The sequence below is a fragment of the Melopsittacus undulatus genome, chromosome 12 (assembly GCF_012275295.1).
Source record: "Melopsittacus undulatus isolate bMelUnd1 chromosome 12, bMelUnd1.mat.Z, whole genome shotgun sequence".
Taxonomy (NCBI): Eukaryota; Metazoa; Chordata; class Aves; order Psittaciformes; family Psittaculidae; genus Melopsittacus; species Melopsittacus undulatus.
The window spans coordinates 5549840-5566599 of record NC_047538.1 but is presented as its reverse complement, the minus strand read 5'-3'; the positions used below and the strand labels follow the sequence as shown (position 1 = coordinate 5566599).

Here is a 16760-nt window from a genome sequence, read left to right as displayed (position 1 = left end):
TCTGTATGTTAAACAAGGAGTTCCAGAGCTCTGAATTAAGGGAAGAGCCCAATTGGAGCAGTCTTGAAAGGGAACTTTCATAGCAAAGCAATGAAGTCAGGCAGGTTGGCTATGTGAGGATTCATCCCAGATAGACAGTGTTGTGCCTCCCAGGACACTATCTCCTCGAGCAGGTTAGAACAGCTATGAAAACAGCGAAGACATTCTGAGTATCTGTGCAGCTCAGGCCTCAGTTCAAGGAGAGCTTTTCAGATTGCAAATCCTTTGGAACACAGACAGGAATGTTCCACTCAAACTCTGCAGCCTGTACTTCAGGTCACCCCAGTGAGTGCTGAGGGTTTCCTGCCACCTGGGCAGCAGAACTGCCACACTAAATCTGGGCACACAATATCCAGTCCCAGCCACCACCACACATCTCCCTTTACCTTGTAGTTTTGACTTGGCTTCTTCAAATCCAAACTGTGGCTCAGATTCCAGAACGCTGTATCAGAGGGGAAATAAAGGGTACGCAGTTAAGCAGCTTCATCTCAAACACAGCTCAAATCTTTCCTTAGCAGGTGGTCAGCAATCTGACTGGTTATAATGGGGAGTGGAGAGAGGTCCAGTGAGTGAGAAATGGATACTTTGTGCTTGGGTTAAAAACAAAAGGCTCAGATGTATATGACTGAAGCTGATTTCTTTTGGCATAAGAACTCTAACACACAGATGTGTGCAGCACTAGACTACAGGCACAAAAGACACCTTTTGGTCTGCAGCCCACCATAAAATGAAGTCATGGTCTAAAGTCTCAGTGAAACAGTCTCCCCTGAAGGCTGAACTACCAAGAGCTGTTGAAGTTGTACCTGTGTGGCACTAAAAGGGATGAAAATAACCAGACACAGGTTTTCAAAGTTACTGCCAGGAACTGATAGTGAAGTAGCCCCAGACATGTGGGTGGTGAGGAGGATTTCCACAGTGGGGTGACTTGGTTCTAAGCTGTCAGTACAAATATTACAGCATGTGGGCACTGCTTGTTAGTTCAGTCTCACAAAGTTCCTTAAATCCAGCCCTAAGTGACATTTAACTCGGTATCTCTCAGTTCCTTCCTTAAAGGCTCTTAGATCTGTACTATCAGCAACCCCCCCCCAGAAAGAAAGTTCTAGAATTGAGATTCCTCTCACAACGCTTGTAAAGAAACAGCCAACACTTGATGCAGGTTTAATACAAGCTACAATTAGATCGGTGCACTTAATTCTCTACAGAAAAAGGAACAATTGGATATTCTGAATCTGAAAGGGTGCTTTTAAAACATTCTGGAACATTGAACACCTACTCTGAGACTGCTTTTGCTCCCCAGTCAAAGACATTCCCCGCAAGAAGTCCTTTCACCAGAGCAAACTGCCTCTCCTCCCAGTCTAATGAATCCAAAGACTCGATTACGCTGTGGAAACATTTTAAGGCTATGCCATTTTCTTTCTGCTTTATCTGTAAGAAAGACATGAAACACTGGATTTATAGACAAGAACTTCTTACCCATCACTGGTTGTCTCAGTGCCAAGACCACGCTCAAGCATTCTCCTCTACGTTCATGGCCTCTAATGGACCAACAAGTTACAGTTATCAGCATGCTTAGTATCAAGACAAAAAGTTTCCTGGGATTCTAACAAAAAGCTTTGTTAGTGCTAGGATATGATCTGCAGCCAAAGAATTACTTTGCTTTAGAAGTTCAGGTGCAATAGATCTTGAGCAGGTTGGGGACTGGAGAGTGGGGACACAAAGGGACTTTTGCAGTGCCATGACCCATCAAACCCAGGTAATAACCACGAGCAGGCTCAGCACTGCCTGGTTCACAAACACTGCAGATCTCTCTGATTTCTGCATCAAGAGTTTCATCATCCCAGATGTTAAGAAGCTCTTGAATTTTTCCTCCAGTGGGATCAGGGTTACACAGCCAGTTATCTTCCCAGCTTCCCAGTTCTAAACTGATGGGTACACCTCCTCAGGGAGGAGCTGGTTACACTGGTAGCTGACACAGACATCACACACTCATCAGAACAGGGCCAACACCAATTCTCTTCTCAGAAGTATCAGGCAATGGAAGCTGGTAATTTTTATGCTTAGTGCTACCCTCCCCACATCCAGGGTATTAGATCCCATTACCATTAGATCTCACTACCATTGCTTCTCCTCAGTGACAACCACCAACTGATTAAAGCTGTTGCAAGGTAGCCAGTTACTGATGCCCCCTCCCCAAGCCATGACTTACACAAAGTTTCAGAGTATGGAAAAAGTGTCTTGAATTCGGATGTTGTCCACACTGTAAAGCAGGAACAACTTACCTTTGAATAGGGATCCGGAAAATTGAACTCGTTTAAACAGTGTTCCCTTGTATCCAAAAGGCTTCTAACTGTTAAGGTACCATACGCACTTTTAAAGGGGGAGAAGGGGAAAAAAAGAGATCAATGACTTGTACAGAAAGAAAACTCTTCTCTTTCCTCCATAAGTCTCTGCACATCACACAAGCACTTGAAAGTCTTTACTTTCCACACGTGCTAAACACTGCCTCTAAGTGGCAAATCTGCTGTACAGTTTACTTAAATACAGAGAGGGAAGATGTTCAGAGCAAAGCTGGATGCTTGCATTAACATGCTGCCATGTTCAATGAGCAGGCAGCAATATTAAATAGTAACATTTTAAATATAAACCCATATAATTTTCCCATTACATTCTAATATATGAGACTCAAAAGTTCTGTGCAGAGGACCTGATGTTTGGCACATCACCTTCTTAAAGCCTTCAGCCTACCCAGCTTTCAGCCTGCTCTGCTTTGTAACCTAAGCAGCTTTTAGTTAGTTTTTAGTTAGCTTTTAGTTTGATCTGCTCTAAACAAGCAGCAATGGAAAGGGAGCACACAGACACTTACAAGGGCTGCTGCCTGAGGGTCTGCAGCTTGTTCCAGTACTTCTGCCGGAACTTTTCGGCTCTCTCCAGAGCATCCATGGAGTCTGGCTGGCTGGCTGCAGCACGCTTTGCCACCTAACAGGGAAACGAGGCAAGGCACAAGTTACCACATGAATTCTTCCTCCATGTAACTGATCTAAGTTCAGCCTGAGAAATAACCCCTCCATCTGCTCTTCAGTGCCTGCATATATCTAGTTCCTCCCACACAGCATCTTCCAGTTTTCCTTTACTCCAGCCACCAAAGAATAGTTAATTTTAAATACCTCCTGTCTTCCCAAAGGATTTCAGCTTCATTTTCAAGACTGTACTTTCAGAAATTAAACACAACTTACTTACAAAGAAAAAATAATGTGCACACACACATAAGAGGAGAAACAGGCAGGAATTTAACAGTCTGCATTAACCCACTGTGTTCTTTCTCTTTACTGCAGTATGGGGTTTTCCCAGCCCTTTTCCTCCTGACACTCACTCATGAAGTTTCTGATTTGGATTTGTTTTTTAAGCATAAACAGCTCTTAAATCCTAGCAGGCACTGACTGAATCGGTTTTACAATGCAGAATCAATACCTCATGCCTGATTAGGGCTAAGGCCCTAATGGGCCTTTCTGGCCTTTGATGGTCTGACCATCCTGCTTGCCAGCTCTGTATGAAGAGGTGGTTTTAAGAGAGATGTTTTAAAAGCACCACCAGAGAATACAAACCTTTACACATAGGTTTGATGCAGCAGGTGTATTTTGCAGGGTTAACATGCTGGTCCACAGAAGATTTATGTACTGCATATTTGTGTCACTCACACATATGATTGATTGTGATATTTACCCCATCCAGAGACTCCTCAAAGCAGGTGAGCCAGTATTTTCTGGCCATGGCATCATCTGTGAGGTCAACAGTGTCTGGAATATAGGTTGATGGGTCTTTCAACAGTGGCAGGTTCACAAGCGGTCTCTCCAACCTATCCATTTCAAGCATGTCAAACTAGGTGAAAAAATTAAAGAGATTTATTAGGACTTACTCAAAACCAGACTCATAACAGATGTACTTGTACAAGGGCTACAGAAGTCCATCCACAGCTGAGAGCGACAAGTTTGCAGACAACTTTATGTCACCATAAATAATCCACTCCCCTGCATGGATTATTTATTTGCACCCATCCTGCAGATGGAGATTATCAAAGCTTCAGGGCCCTCTAGTTTTATCATTTTCCTTCCCTTCCTACCCAAATCTGCTGGGCTATCAAGTTCAAGGAGCACAAAGAGCTGAGCACAGGGTTATTTGGAAAGGAATGCTGCTATGTTGCTTCACAACTTCCCTTTCAGAGTCCTGATCATGTCCCTGAAACTTTTCCTCATGTCTTGTGAAAACAATGCTTGGGATCAGATTTCTAAGGACAGAGATTAATTTAATGTGAAATATGCATAGTTACATAGCTCTGTACAGAAAGTGTGCCTTATTTCTTGCATCTGAAAAAAACCTGAGCATGTTTATCTGTACTTTATACAACTACCTAATCACATTGCATCTGCCAACAGAAACACTCAGTCTAAGCAAAGATTAAAGCCCACAAAGTGACAGGTCTTTATGCACACACACTAAAGTGGCTGTTACAGAACAAGTGTCTTCAGTATTAATTCAGCTGCTGGAAAGTGGACATTTCTGAACTGTGACTGTTGCAAAGAGATCCCACTTTATGTGAACAAAGTGAGTGCCAAGCAATAGAAGAATTCAAAATGGGGCAGCTGTGGACAGCACATTACAGCTGGTTTGACACTCTTGTACCATTGCCAGCATGAAAAAATATCATCTCTCACAGAGTAAAGGCTTGACAAACAACAGATCATTACATCTGCATAAATGCTTTTAAAATCTGTAATACATTTTCTCATTAAGAAGGATGGGAGTGTTATTTTTTGGTCACATTTGTAATCCACAAATTTATGAACCCAATTTCAGTTACGGCAGAGCTGAAAGTTAGACATTTTTACATATAGGCACAACCCACAAAGTCCATCATCTGCAGCTCATAGTGGACTTATATGGGAAACCATTCAGTAAGAGCTCTGCACCTCATCTTCAGGCCTAAAAAAGATGAGCAACTAACAGAAAACCATGAACCAAAGCCAAGACCTGCTTCTCCCACCCCATTCCCTATGGGAAGGAAACCAATTCCTGAAAACTGGGAAGAGATAAATCACTGATGGAGGAGATTTAAGCAAACTTGACATGAAAAACACTGACATGCAGACTGGTAACACAGTAAAACAATGAGCTCCACTATTCTAGCTCCTTTCAAAAGCACTTCAGTAGATGCAGTATTAGAATAGTTTAAGAACCTGAAGGTATTTTCTGGGTGCGTACTGGATGCCAGTTTCACTGTGCAATCGGAATTACTGTATTGTCAGTGTGTTTAAGAGATGACTGGGCTCATGCTCTTCTGTCCAATTATATATTTCTCTTCTCATAGGAAGTAAATAAAAGCTGCTTAAAGACAGGGGAACATTGGATTCAGCTACTTCAGAGAAACAGTAAGAGATGAATGTTCCCCCCCACCCCACTTTGGCAAAGGACACCAAGACAAAGTAGCAGCCACCATCTGTTTTTATGAGACATTACAACAAACCATCACACAAGACACAAGACAACATCACACAACACAAGACACCATATTAGTCGCTTCTTTTGGTAAGAAGGAGCCCCAGTGGCAGGAAGCAACCAGCTTGAGAATAACCATCTGTTTTCAAATAACCACTACTAAGAGAAAGCACTTAGTTCTAGAAAAGACAACCACATACTGTACCACTCCTTGTTCTCTGCATAGGGTAAACATCAGGGGATGTGCTCATAAGACCAGAACTCCCAGCGTAATTCTCTCCCCAGCTATACTGATTTGGATCTAGAAAAGAGAAAGACAGAGACACACATAATCTGAAAATAAAACTGAGAACACTCCCATAGGCGAGTCTAGAGCTAGCATCCCTTCAGAGAAGGTGCTTCACTACCAAAGCCATCCTCCCTTGTCTTTGTAAGCGAGCAATTTCCCCTCCAACCCTCAAAAGAAACGTTTCAACCACTCAGTGAATCACCTAGCTCTGAAGAGCTTCAACCTGAATGAGATATAAGACAAGAGTTGTGAAATCATTCCTTTTTTTAACTCCCCTTGTCATTAAGGGCTACAACCAGCATGCCTTCAAAGCCCTATTGCTGATCATGATTTCTTGTTTCTAAATCTAGATCCAGTATTAACAAAATATAATCACTAAAGCATAATGTAAGTTCCAAACAAACACTAAAGTTACTTCTAAAAAGTTTTTAGGAATGAGAAGAAGTTTAATCAAGTTGAGATGTACAGTGTATGCTGCAAAAGCAACGTCTGTAATTCCTCAGTAGCTGGTTCCTTGCCCATATCTACAAAATGGGTATGAAAATTATTCCACATCCATTATTCTAAGGTATATTTGATACTTACTAATACTAAGTACCATTAACAGCCTCTCTGTGTTCCACTCTAACTAATATACATACTGGCTTGCTTGTACATCAGCAAGAAATAAAGAAAAGACAAATGGCAGAATTCAACCAAAGCACTCTACACCCAAAGAATGCTGGACAGAAGTGTCTCATCCTTCATAAATGTGTGAGACTTTTCTCTCTCAAAGGAACACAGTCTTCAGTACATTAACTGAACTCAGAAGCTGGCCTCTTAAAGAGGAGGAAAGTTCTCAGAAACAACATTTCCCCAACTTGATTTAGTTATGAGTGCTCTCTGCAGAAATCCTGCTGGTTTCTCAAAGCTGAGCAGGAGAAATGGTGAGAAATTAAGATGTCCCTGACAGAACATATAAAACCAAAGCCCAGCATCTGTGTTTATTAGTGTCAAATGTATTTATTTGGGCAACAACTTACATGCAGCCTCTTAAGAGAAACTTGGACATTACACTGACATTTCAGAACACAGCATATACAGAACAGAGCAGTGCTGTACTTACTGTCTTGTTCAGCTCCTTTTAAAAATGCCCCAATGGCTCCCAGGTAGCCTTCATGTCTCAGGAACAATGCCTGAACCTCTCCCTGCCACAATATGAAACATTGCAATTGGATGGTCCCTGCTGGCTAATATGTACTTCTTTGTCACTAGTTTTACACTTAAATTTAATAGAAACAACTAGGAGATGGTAATATTAATTTGTGCTACATTCTAATACATTCAGTAACTTTAATGGTGCTTCTGAAACACAGCTTCAGGAGGAACTGCTTATAAACATCATTCCACAGTTATTAAACAGCTGGGGAAAAAATACATGCAGAAGTGGTGTGTATTCTAAGCCTGCACAACCACAGAAGCAGATGGAAGCCAGTGCCTTCACTAGAAAAGACCACTGCATCACTCCATGAATATTCAAATCCTCTTGCTTGAACAGGCTGGCAATATCAGGTCATCTGATTTCTAGGTCACCAACCTAAGTGTGTGCCACTGTGCACTGTACGCTTTTGAGACATTGTTCATAACCTTGGTTTCTTTACACTGCTGTTCAGCAACATGCAGACACTCTGTATGTTATCCATAGACAAGCGTTTCCCCCCTCAAACTCATTTAATTGTTAATATAATATGTGAATGTTAGGAAGAACATCCTCCATCCTAGCAGCAGGGTCCCTTAGCTTTCCTAGGCAGGGCTGGGTGAGACATTGCCTTCTCTACAGGAGAGCCAGCTACATCTGCAGCAGCCACTGTAACAGCAGCTAACACTGAGGTCAGCTACAATTCCTGGAGAGATTGCTATCTGAATCACTAAATAGATGAAGCTGTTCTTACAAGAATCTAAAGCTGCAGTTTTGCAATAGATTTCTTGAAACCCAACAGTTTTACAGAAAGGGACCACAATGGCAAAATAAAGGGGGGAGGAAAGCAGCATACACGAGTCTCTTGCCCAAAGCATTGAGAAGAGAAAAAAACATGGTGTTGCCTATTGTAGCAAATTAGAAAAGTGCAGAACTAATCTCCCTGGAAGTGAGCTTTTGGACTTGAGTTTTTCTAGTGAAAAATCTTCAGCATTTTCCACAGCTTCAAAACCTGTAAAGAACTACAGCTCAGTTGTTCTGGGGGGATTTGGGTATTTTTGAACAACAAACCCCCCGCACTGGTACTAACTATCTCAGCAGAACTATCCCACATTGTATAGCCTAGGGGGTGAAAAGAAATAGATGCAAGTCAGCAAGAGGAATTGAATAACAATGGTAGCTATGAAGAGAATAGTGAAAACTCATTACTTGGCAGCTACAAGACAGACTGTCAATCAAAAACTAATAATAAAGAGAGAGAGAGAGAGAGAGAGAGAAAGAGAGGCCAGACAGAACTCCCAGACATTTCACATTGATTTTACCCCTCCCACAACAGATCTTTATAGCCGTACTTGCCTACCTAACCAGCAGCCCTCTAAGATTACTTTATGTACAATTCCATTTATTAAAGTCCCCCAACAACCTAGAAAGATAACTAAAATTTGTGACTTTGCTAACAGGAAAATCTCTGCTTCATTACCTTGGAGAAGAAGTTGATACTGTAGGTTATTGTGCGCATAGTAACAGGGTGACCTCGAATAAAGAATCCTCCAAAATATATCTTCTCTAAGTTATGGAGTTTGGCGTAGAGGCAGGCGAGCTGACCAATGTCATTGCTGATCATATGTAGTAAACTTTTTGCCATATCTTCTTTGGAAAATTCTTAAAGGAAAGAAATAATAAATCAACTGAAACACACATGAAGAATCCTCACGTAGACTGTGCTTCTCTAACCGACAGCCTACAGCTGGTCCTGCGTGACCAGTCTCTATGTGTATGGAAAGGTGTTCACATCCCCAAAACATCTCTTATTAAAAAGTACTTCTAACAACAAGGAGTTTATATTTGAGTGAAGATATCATGCAAAAGACTCTAAGCCTCTGTTAAACACTACTTGAAAGAAACCTGCTTGAAAGGCCAACAGCAATGGCAAGAACTCCATTGCTTCTCTCTAGGAACCACAGATGATGGTTCATCCATCCAGCTTGACCTGAGATGCACTGCAGCAAATAATAACACAAATAAAACTGCCAATGACAGTAAATCACTGCCATGCGTCCCTTTCTGGACCAAGAAAGCCATATGTATTTCCCACAGGAATGTATTCTCAGTAGGCTAACTACAGAACTACTTTTCTTGTTTACCTCAAATGATGCAATCCCAAACTGAAATGTGAATGTCTGCATTATACAATACTTTTAGCAAATAAAATATTGTGCAGGCAAAACACATGTTGGTAAGATGATTAAAAGGAGTGGTGGCTATTTTCCAGCTCTACTTGTTAGATCATTATGAACAGCAGATTCCCAAGGGCCAGAGGAGATCGTGGCATTTCTTCTCCTTATTAGTTTTGAGCGATGACTCCAAGTAACTGAGCAACTCAAGCAGTGCTCCAAGTCCCCTCTCAGCCCAGAATGGGGAAATGGCTAAGGCAAGGTATGTTTATGCTGATGAAGCTGGCAACCATTTTTCCATCCATTTAAGTATTGAACCTAGCACAAGCAGCAAATCCTGGAAATATAAAGTAATAAATCTATATCACATCTTGGGTAGATCTTTTATACACTGATACCTTTATCAGCTGTAGTAGATTTCCCGAAGCTGCTAGCAATCAGATTTCCACTTAGGCCCAGGGTCTGGTAGGCTCCTCCATATACATCTTTCACCAGCATGTCTACATTTGTGTGCTGTCCCTTGGAAGCAAGTTGCAGCAATTCATCAAATTTCTGAGGATGAAAGGCAGAGTTACTCCAGCTTTCCTGGACAGAGAACCTTCCCCATAAACCCAGAGTTCTGCAGCATCTTTACTGACAAAAACTGCGGGTTTGGCCTTGTCTTAGAATCAGTCTGGCAGCAAAAGATGCCTTATTTCTAATAATAATTAAGTCTATATCTTATTAGACAGACTTGTCTTAAGTGAAGCTCCTTTAATGATGAAAAGCATAACTATCCTCTTCTTCTAAAAATCAGGAAGCGTTAAGAGCATATATTATCATGTTCTAAGATTAACTTTTAAAAGCACCAAACAAATTATTGTAAGTATGGGTCTTCCCTTTGACATTTTCTTATTTGATGCATATGTAATTCTAGCTTTCTGTACACTGCTGACATTTAGGAACACCTATTTAAACCACATGGACCTTTGGGACAGGAAAAAGCAGCATGATTTAAGAGGTGAGTTAGGCAGAGCAGTACTAAACTAGGCCTTACTCTGGCAGATCACAAAGCTGGGATTTAAATGATGAACCCCTGAAACCACAGTGTGAAACAGAGTTAGAATTCCTCCTCCCTGTTCCCAGATATTTTGCAGTAATTGGGTGCTCTCTGCTTTTCTTCTGCAGATCATGTGGAAGGAACTAGGTGGGCATTTCATGTTGAACAAGAGCATAGAAAATTGACAGGCCACTTTGAGGAGGCTATTCTCCGCACTACAAACAGTGCTCATCCTTACAGACAAGCCCAAGCAGGATAATCATTTTGCCACTAATGATCATCTTATCATTTTTGGCCCTACACTCTACTAGTATCTTTTTGCACTTAAAGGTTCCTTTGAAAATACAAACATAAGTCAAAGACTCAGCCTTGTTATCTAACAGTGTGGGACCACAGGCACTTATGCAGAATATTGAAATTGTCCTGAGTTTTTTTGCAGAGCTGCCTGCTCTGTTTCTGCACCAGAACAGCAAATCTTCAAATAAAAAGTGAAACACCCCAAGAGACAGACATAATTCTTTTCATTTTTTAGTACTCCAATGTTAGACTTCTGGTTTCCCACAGAATTTAAAATAATTATTTCTCCCTATTCAGAGTTTATCATTCCAAAATTTCCTCTTAGCATCTCAATTAATCCCACACCCCTTAAACCTGACACTTCAATACCTTTGTTTTTGTAAGCAGTGCTCCAAGACCCCAGAAGGTTCCACCTCCAATTGAGCTCCCTCCGATCCATTCAAATTTGTCTTCTGTTTCTACCTGTCAACAGAAGAAGGCAGACTTTCTAGAAAGTCCTATTTTAATTATAAACAGTTACATATGAGAACACATGAGGTTTTTTGAACAGTGGAATTCATGTAGGTGGAACTCTTTAACTGTAACTATCAGGTGAGAAATGCATGTTCCTCACACCCCAAGCAGTTCCTGTAATATTTGTATTTAATTCTTGGGCAATAACCTTAAATATAGACATAAAACTTGGTCCCCTCCATAGTGTATCAAACCAAACCAATATTAAAAATCACTTTGATCTGACAACCTTTGTCCTCATCAGTTAATATTAAACACCAAATTACACGTGGTTAAAAAGAAACTATGGGAGTGAGCGAAAAAGCATTCTTAACTCTGTAAGAAAGGGAAATTGAGATATTTTCTTTCTAAACATTATTAGAAACAACTACTGCTCTAAAAAGCAAGATGTTTCAGATCACCTTTATCAAATTCTACAATAAAACATTTAAGCAACTACTCACCTTCACTATAGACACCCCAGAGCCAATATTCACCAGTAAATAAGGAAAAATGTTTGGGTCATTCGTCTGAAACCGGAATTCTGTATCTGAATCTTTCTGGTATGCAAACACTTCATGGGGTATGTTCCTTAGCACAAAGTTGCATCCTTTAATTAGACAGGTCATTACATCTTCTTTATCTACTCTGAGGGGAAAGGGAAGAAAAAAACCCTTACATAAATGTCACAGCCCTACTGACAAGGAAGCTGCTTTTAGAACAATAGTTTTTAAAGGCTTTACAAACAAGAGATAGTAACCCACACTGCATGGCAAGTCCAGCTCTCTTAAAACATGAAACCTACTTCTACATATGTTCTGATGTTCATCCTCCATGTCAGAACACACGGGCCAAAGTTAGACTGGAGTTACATGGTAACTTTAATCTTACATTAATCATGCTGTCATTAAAAATAATCCTGCTCCCTTGTTTGCCTGTTTACACCGCCTCTTTATTGTCCTGGTGCTAGCACAAGCGTATGTGCAGCCCTGCAACAAAGTAGGTCAGGAAACTAATCTGGAAAGTAGCCTAACAAAATAATTTCCTAACACGGAATACTTTTCTATCAGTCTTCCTCTTCCTTCTCAATAGAGGAAAAAACATTTCAGTACTTGTCTGTGACAGACAGAAGTGACTGTGATGGGCCTACTACTGGGATTGCTAAACACGTTAAAAAAAGACTTCTTACAAGAATAACAGGATTCACAACAGTATACATCCTGAATATGGAGCTTGGGAATACAATACATAATTTAGATAAGGTGAATGATGTGGTTAAGTCAGCTAACACTGACTTCTGTAGACTTCTGTATCTGTTACTGATTTATGGTAAATTTCTCACATGAAATATCACAAGACCTGTTGAGAACACAAACCAAGCAGAGATATACGTGTCAGCTAATACAGAATGTTTGTCAGGATGGAGAAGGTGCTGCTTTTTGGCCTGTGGACCAATTAAGGATGTCATGATCAAGTAAAAACCAAAGAAACAAAGACCAGGTGCACCACATGAGAAGTGGGAATTGCCTCCTTGACTTGATTAGCTGATACTTAGCACCAGCCAATAAGGTACTGATGTAGGCTGGTTTGAAAAAGAGTTAACAGAATCCTGCCTATCAGGAGAAGAAAGTAATTTGGAAAGGTAGTATAAAAGAAGACAATCAGGGTGCCTTATGGAACTGCAGTAGGAGATGGAGTTTTGGAGGTCTCACCAATAACATCAGGTAATGTTTAATATTGGTATAAATTAATTATAATTTTATCTGTATCCACACTACCTTTTTAGCCTGTGTGATAAAGATGTGTGAGCAGTAACTTTATGAGACTGCAGATTCATGAGACTGCCCTTTAGTCTTCTGCAAGCCTATGCTTCTGCATGAAGTTTATACAGAAGCTATGCAATAAGATGCTATACAATATTAATTACTTCTGAGCATGCACAGAAAAATGTTAGAGGCTTCTGGAACTCTTGAGAGCTTAGGCAATTACAGAGATTAGGTGTATCAGGAAAAAAAGTGTTTGCTGATAATATTTGGGTTTGTAGTAATAGTTACCAAGTGGATTTCATCCTTAAAATTTAAGTAGAAGGTCTGACATGCTTAAACATGGTAATGGACCAAGGATTCCCAGTGAAAACTCTTGTTACTAATGAAATTACTAACTACTTGCTTTCCAGTATTACTCCATTTTATATACCATTATGAGTTTTGTGCATTTGGATCTCTACTCCATTAGAGTCTAACAGTATGTCCAAAGCATACTCCTGATAGTCAGGATACTATCACTGAAATGCTGCTAAAGTTGAGAGGTGAAAACTAAAAACTGTTATCAGAATGGATTAATTTAGTTTAAAAATGAATCCTTTCTAAGAAAAAAGCTGTAATAAGACCCTGCTTTCTTGTTTTTACTTTCTCCTGAACCCTGTGCTCCTGCCGGTTGGCTCTATGCCTGCACCTCCGCTATGTCAGCTCATGATAGAGTTATCTTGTGGCGTGGGTGGCTTCTGAGGGTGGATGGGCAAAGTGGCAAGTGAGCCTACTAAAAACTCAAATCATACACTCCTATAACTAAGTTTAAATAGTTCCACTTACTTCAACCCCAATTTCTTCTCAATAAGATCTTTGAATTTATAGGCACCACCACCTGTAGCTTTGATGACTTTCGTCTCTGTATTGACAAGATGGTCTTTGATGAAATCTAGGCAGGTTTCAATGTAAGTGTTTTCAAATTTAATGAAGTGAAGTCGAGCTGTAATTTCCTCCTGAACAGTTATTTCATACAAAGGTTCATTTTCTATGTCCTTTAAGAGAGAAAAGAGTTTATTATAGACCGTTCAGAAGCCTTCCTTGAGAAACAAGGTTATGCTGAACTACTGAACATAAATTTCTGTGCTTCCTTTGTCTTGAAACTGTTAATGCTATTAAAAACATAACATCCCAAGCTGTTTCAACAGATATTAATTCTCCTTAAGCTGAAAAACAGATAATACAAAAGACCATCCTTAAACCATAAGAAAGTTCTAGATAAAGCTTCATATAGAACAAGTTACTAGATGAGTTTCAGATGAAACTTGTATTCTACTGTGAGAAGCCAGTCCAGTACTTCACTTGCATGATTCAACCCCATGCAACTGATAAATGATACAGTTCTCACCTTTCCAGAATGATCAAAGGATCTCACTCTAGCCACTTTGTGCTGCACAGTTGAGTAATAAGCCAATTTGGTTAATGAGCCACCTGTCAATAAGAAGATGACATGTTATGATTGTCTCACCTCAGAGCAAACAACATAATTTATGTCTGTTTGCTTTATCTAAGGGTTCGTGGTTTTTAAGATCTCATCAGCTAAAGCCAGACATAATTAAGCTAAATGCAAAATGCAGTGAGCCAAAGAACCCTGGTCTAGAAACTGATCTGGCATGGTTATTAACTCTGAATGGAAAAAAGCTCTGGTTTTTTCTCTGTTGGAGAAAAGCCCTTAATTTTAACTCTGCATTAAAAATACCCTGGGCTGCAGACCATAACCACCCTTATCTGTACAGGGAGTCAGTTCTAACTTGGCAGCCCCGCTCTTGGAACAGGAGCACAACAGTCAGGTGGTCTGTATCTCGTTGTTACAGGCTTAATGTGTAGTTGAATTTAAGTCTGTGCGCATTATTTGTCTCTTGCCAAGTCTTTGACATGTCACCCCTTTCAGCAAGTTTACCGCACATCTTGTAGAATGTGCTTTGTACAAGACAGGAAGTGATTATGACCAACCACTGGGTTAAAACTGAAGTCCAACCACTAAATAACATAATATGATGAGTAAATTCAGTGGCCCAATGCTCTGCCTTATAAACAAGCATCATCAAGAAATGCAGCATGGGCATGTTAACAGTCAGATAGTGCTTATAGCTTTGCCTGGAACAGTACTCTCAGCCCTTACATAGTGATCAAATAAACACAAGTTTCTGCATTATGGAGGCTTTCTCCAGCAAAATTTAAGTGAGGTCAACTTAGTGATCACTGACAGACACTTAGGGTATCAAAAGCAGCAAAGCTTTCCTGACCGCAGATCTTACATCAGTGTAGTAGCCAATGCTTTAAGGATTCTGGTTAACAAGATCTAAACTCTGTTCTAGCTCGTTGCCTGAAGCTGAGGGTTTTCTTAGCTTGCTCTTTAAGAAAATTCAGTAGTTCTGTCCTATGAGGAAAAAAATTCCTTCCAAACCTCTAAAGGAATTGGGGAGGTTGTGCTGGAATGTCTCATTGTACAATACTCAGAATGACGTGTGCATCAGTAATTTAGCACCAACTAAATGGTATGTAAAGCACAGCTTTACACTTCCTCCCCTTCCTCTCCCAGTTTTTGAACAGTTAAATCCCTTTGCAACACCAGCTGAGAGATGTAGCTAGGCTTTGTTGCTAATCCCACAACTCTAATTCCACTCTGACCCCCCAAAAGGACCAAATCCAGCTGTTATTTTATCAGGCATGAAACAAGTATCTTCTTAAGGAGCTGGTAGACTTGTGATATAGGATTGTGTATTATGGTGCATATATTCTTCCCACTATACAGTAAGTCTCCACCACCCAGAGCAACGTTAATCGGAGGACTAATGGAGGCTGGCAGCAGTACCAGTGTACTGTGGCTGAAAAGCACTTGCCTGGTTTTCCTAGTAAATAGTTCCATTAACCTAATAAGTATAAAATGGAAGCAAAAGGTGTGAATCCGACCTGGCTTTGCCGCTCTCCACAGAAAGAATGCTAATCCCTACTCTTAACAGGCTTAGCTCAGGATGCCCAGGCCAGCCCCCACTGCAGCCCAGCTCCCTGCTGTGGTGCTCAGGTGTCACTCGGATGTGCATTACTCCAGCTGTCCCTTGGTGCAGGTTGTTGTACACCAGGAATACTGTGTTCTCGGGCTGTGCACAGGACATGGGGTGTTTCTAGGGGTGACTGAGGGCGCAAGTACAGACAACGGCTGTTACAGTCCCAACCCACTCCCCTTCTGCTTTGCCAGCTCCTTCTTCAAGGTGTATTTCGGCAGCACGGAGGAGCGGGTGACGGGCCCTGCGGGTCGGCCGAGGGTCCTCACCGGGCTGCCGGCTCCAGGCCCCGTTACCCTTCTGACAGGACAGTACGCTGTTGCCTCAGGACGGCCGCCCCGGCCCGCCAGGGCCGCCAAGGACAGCCCCGGCTGCCCTTACCCCGCCGCCGGTAGGCATGCTGGGCCTTGTAGTGCCGCTCCGCGCCTCCGCCGTACCGACACCGCCCGCCGGGACTCCCAGTCCCGTCGTGCCCTGCGCCCCCCGCTCCCCGCGCTGCCCGCCGGTACCTGCAGTTCGCCCTCCGCTACCAGCACCGGCCCGTTCGCCTCAGGGGACTCCATCTCCCAGCGTGCCCCGCGCCCGCGGGCAGCCCGGCCCGGTGAGTCCCCTCAGCGGGCGAGAGCCGCCGCCCGTAGCTCGACCATCACCCCCCACCGGCCGCTCCCCGCCGCTCCCGGCCCGGTTACCGATGTCTATGGCAAAGCGCTTGGCGTTCTCCAGGTTGCGGAAGATTTCATCTGGCGGGAGAGTGATGCTCTTGTCCAAACTGCCGTGACCGCCGCTACCTCGCCCGCCCCGCTCCGCCATTTTGAACGCGACCCACTCCTCGCCCGGCCTCATCGATATGCAAATGTATGCGCATACATTTGCATGATAATAAGAGCGCCGCATAGATTATGCGGATGAGGCGCGAGCCGGCAGGCGGCTGCGGGGAGCGCGCCGAGGCCCCG

The 16760-nt window shown here is 42.0% G+C and overlaps 1 protein-coding gene across 1 annotated transcript in view; it reads right to left on the bottom strand.

Moving 5' to 3' along the window:
• PANK4 (pantothenate kinase 4 (inactive)) overlaps nucleotides 1–16760 on the bottom strand; it is a 20712-nt gene extending 3952 nt beyond the window's left edge. Inside the window, exons 1-14 of the mRNA XM_034068001.1 lie at nucleotides 16497–16760; nucleotides 14151–14233; nucleotides 13589–13797; nucleotides 11462–11645; nucleotides 10875–10967; nucleotides 9568–9721; nucleotides 8476–8657; nucleotides 6924–7005; nucleotides 5730–5830; nucleotides 3760–3915; nucleotides 2903–3015; nucleotides 2319–2406; nucleotides 1313–1464; nucleotides 426–481 (exon numbers count right to left, since the gene is read on the bottom strand). Of these exons, the coding sequence (XP_033923892.1) occupies nucleotides 426–481; nucleotides 1313–1464; nucleotides 2319–2406; nucleotides 2903–3015; nucleotides 3760–3915; nucleotides 5730–5830; nucleotides 6924–7005; nucleotides 8476–8657; nucleotides 9568–9721; nucleotides 10875–10967; nucleotides 11462–11645; nucleotides 13589–13797; nucleotides 14151–14233; nucleotides 16497–16701 (1858 nt within the window). The 5' untranslated portion in view covers nucleotides 16702–16760. The remainder of the gene's footprint in view (nucleotides 1–425; nucleotides 482–1312; nucleotides 1465–2318; nucleotides 2407–2902; nucleotides 3016–3759; nucleotides 3916–5729; nucleotides 5831–6923; nucleotides 7006–8475; nucleotides 8658–9567; nucleotides 9722–10874; nucleotides 10968–11461; nucleotides 11646–13588; nucleotides 13798–14150; nucleotides 14234–16496) is intronic.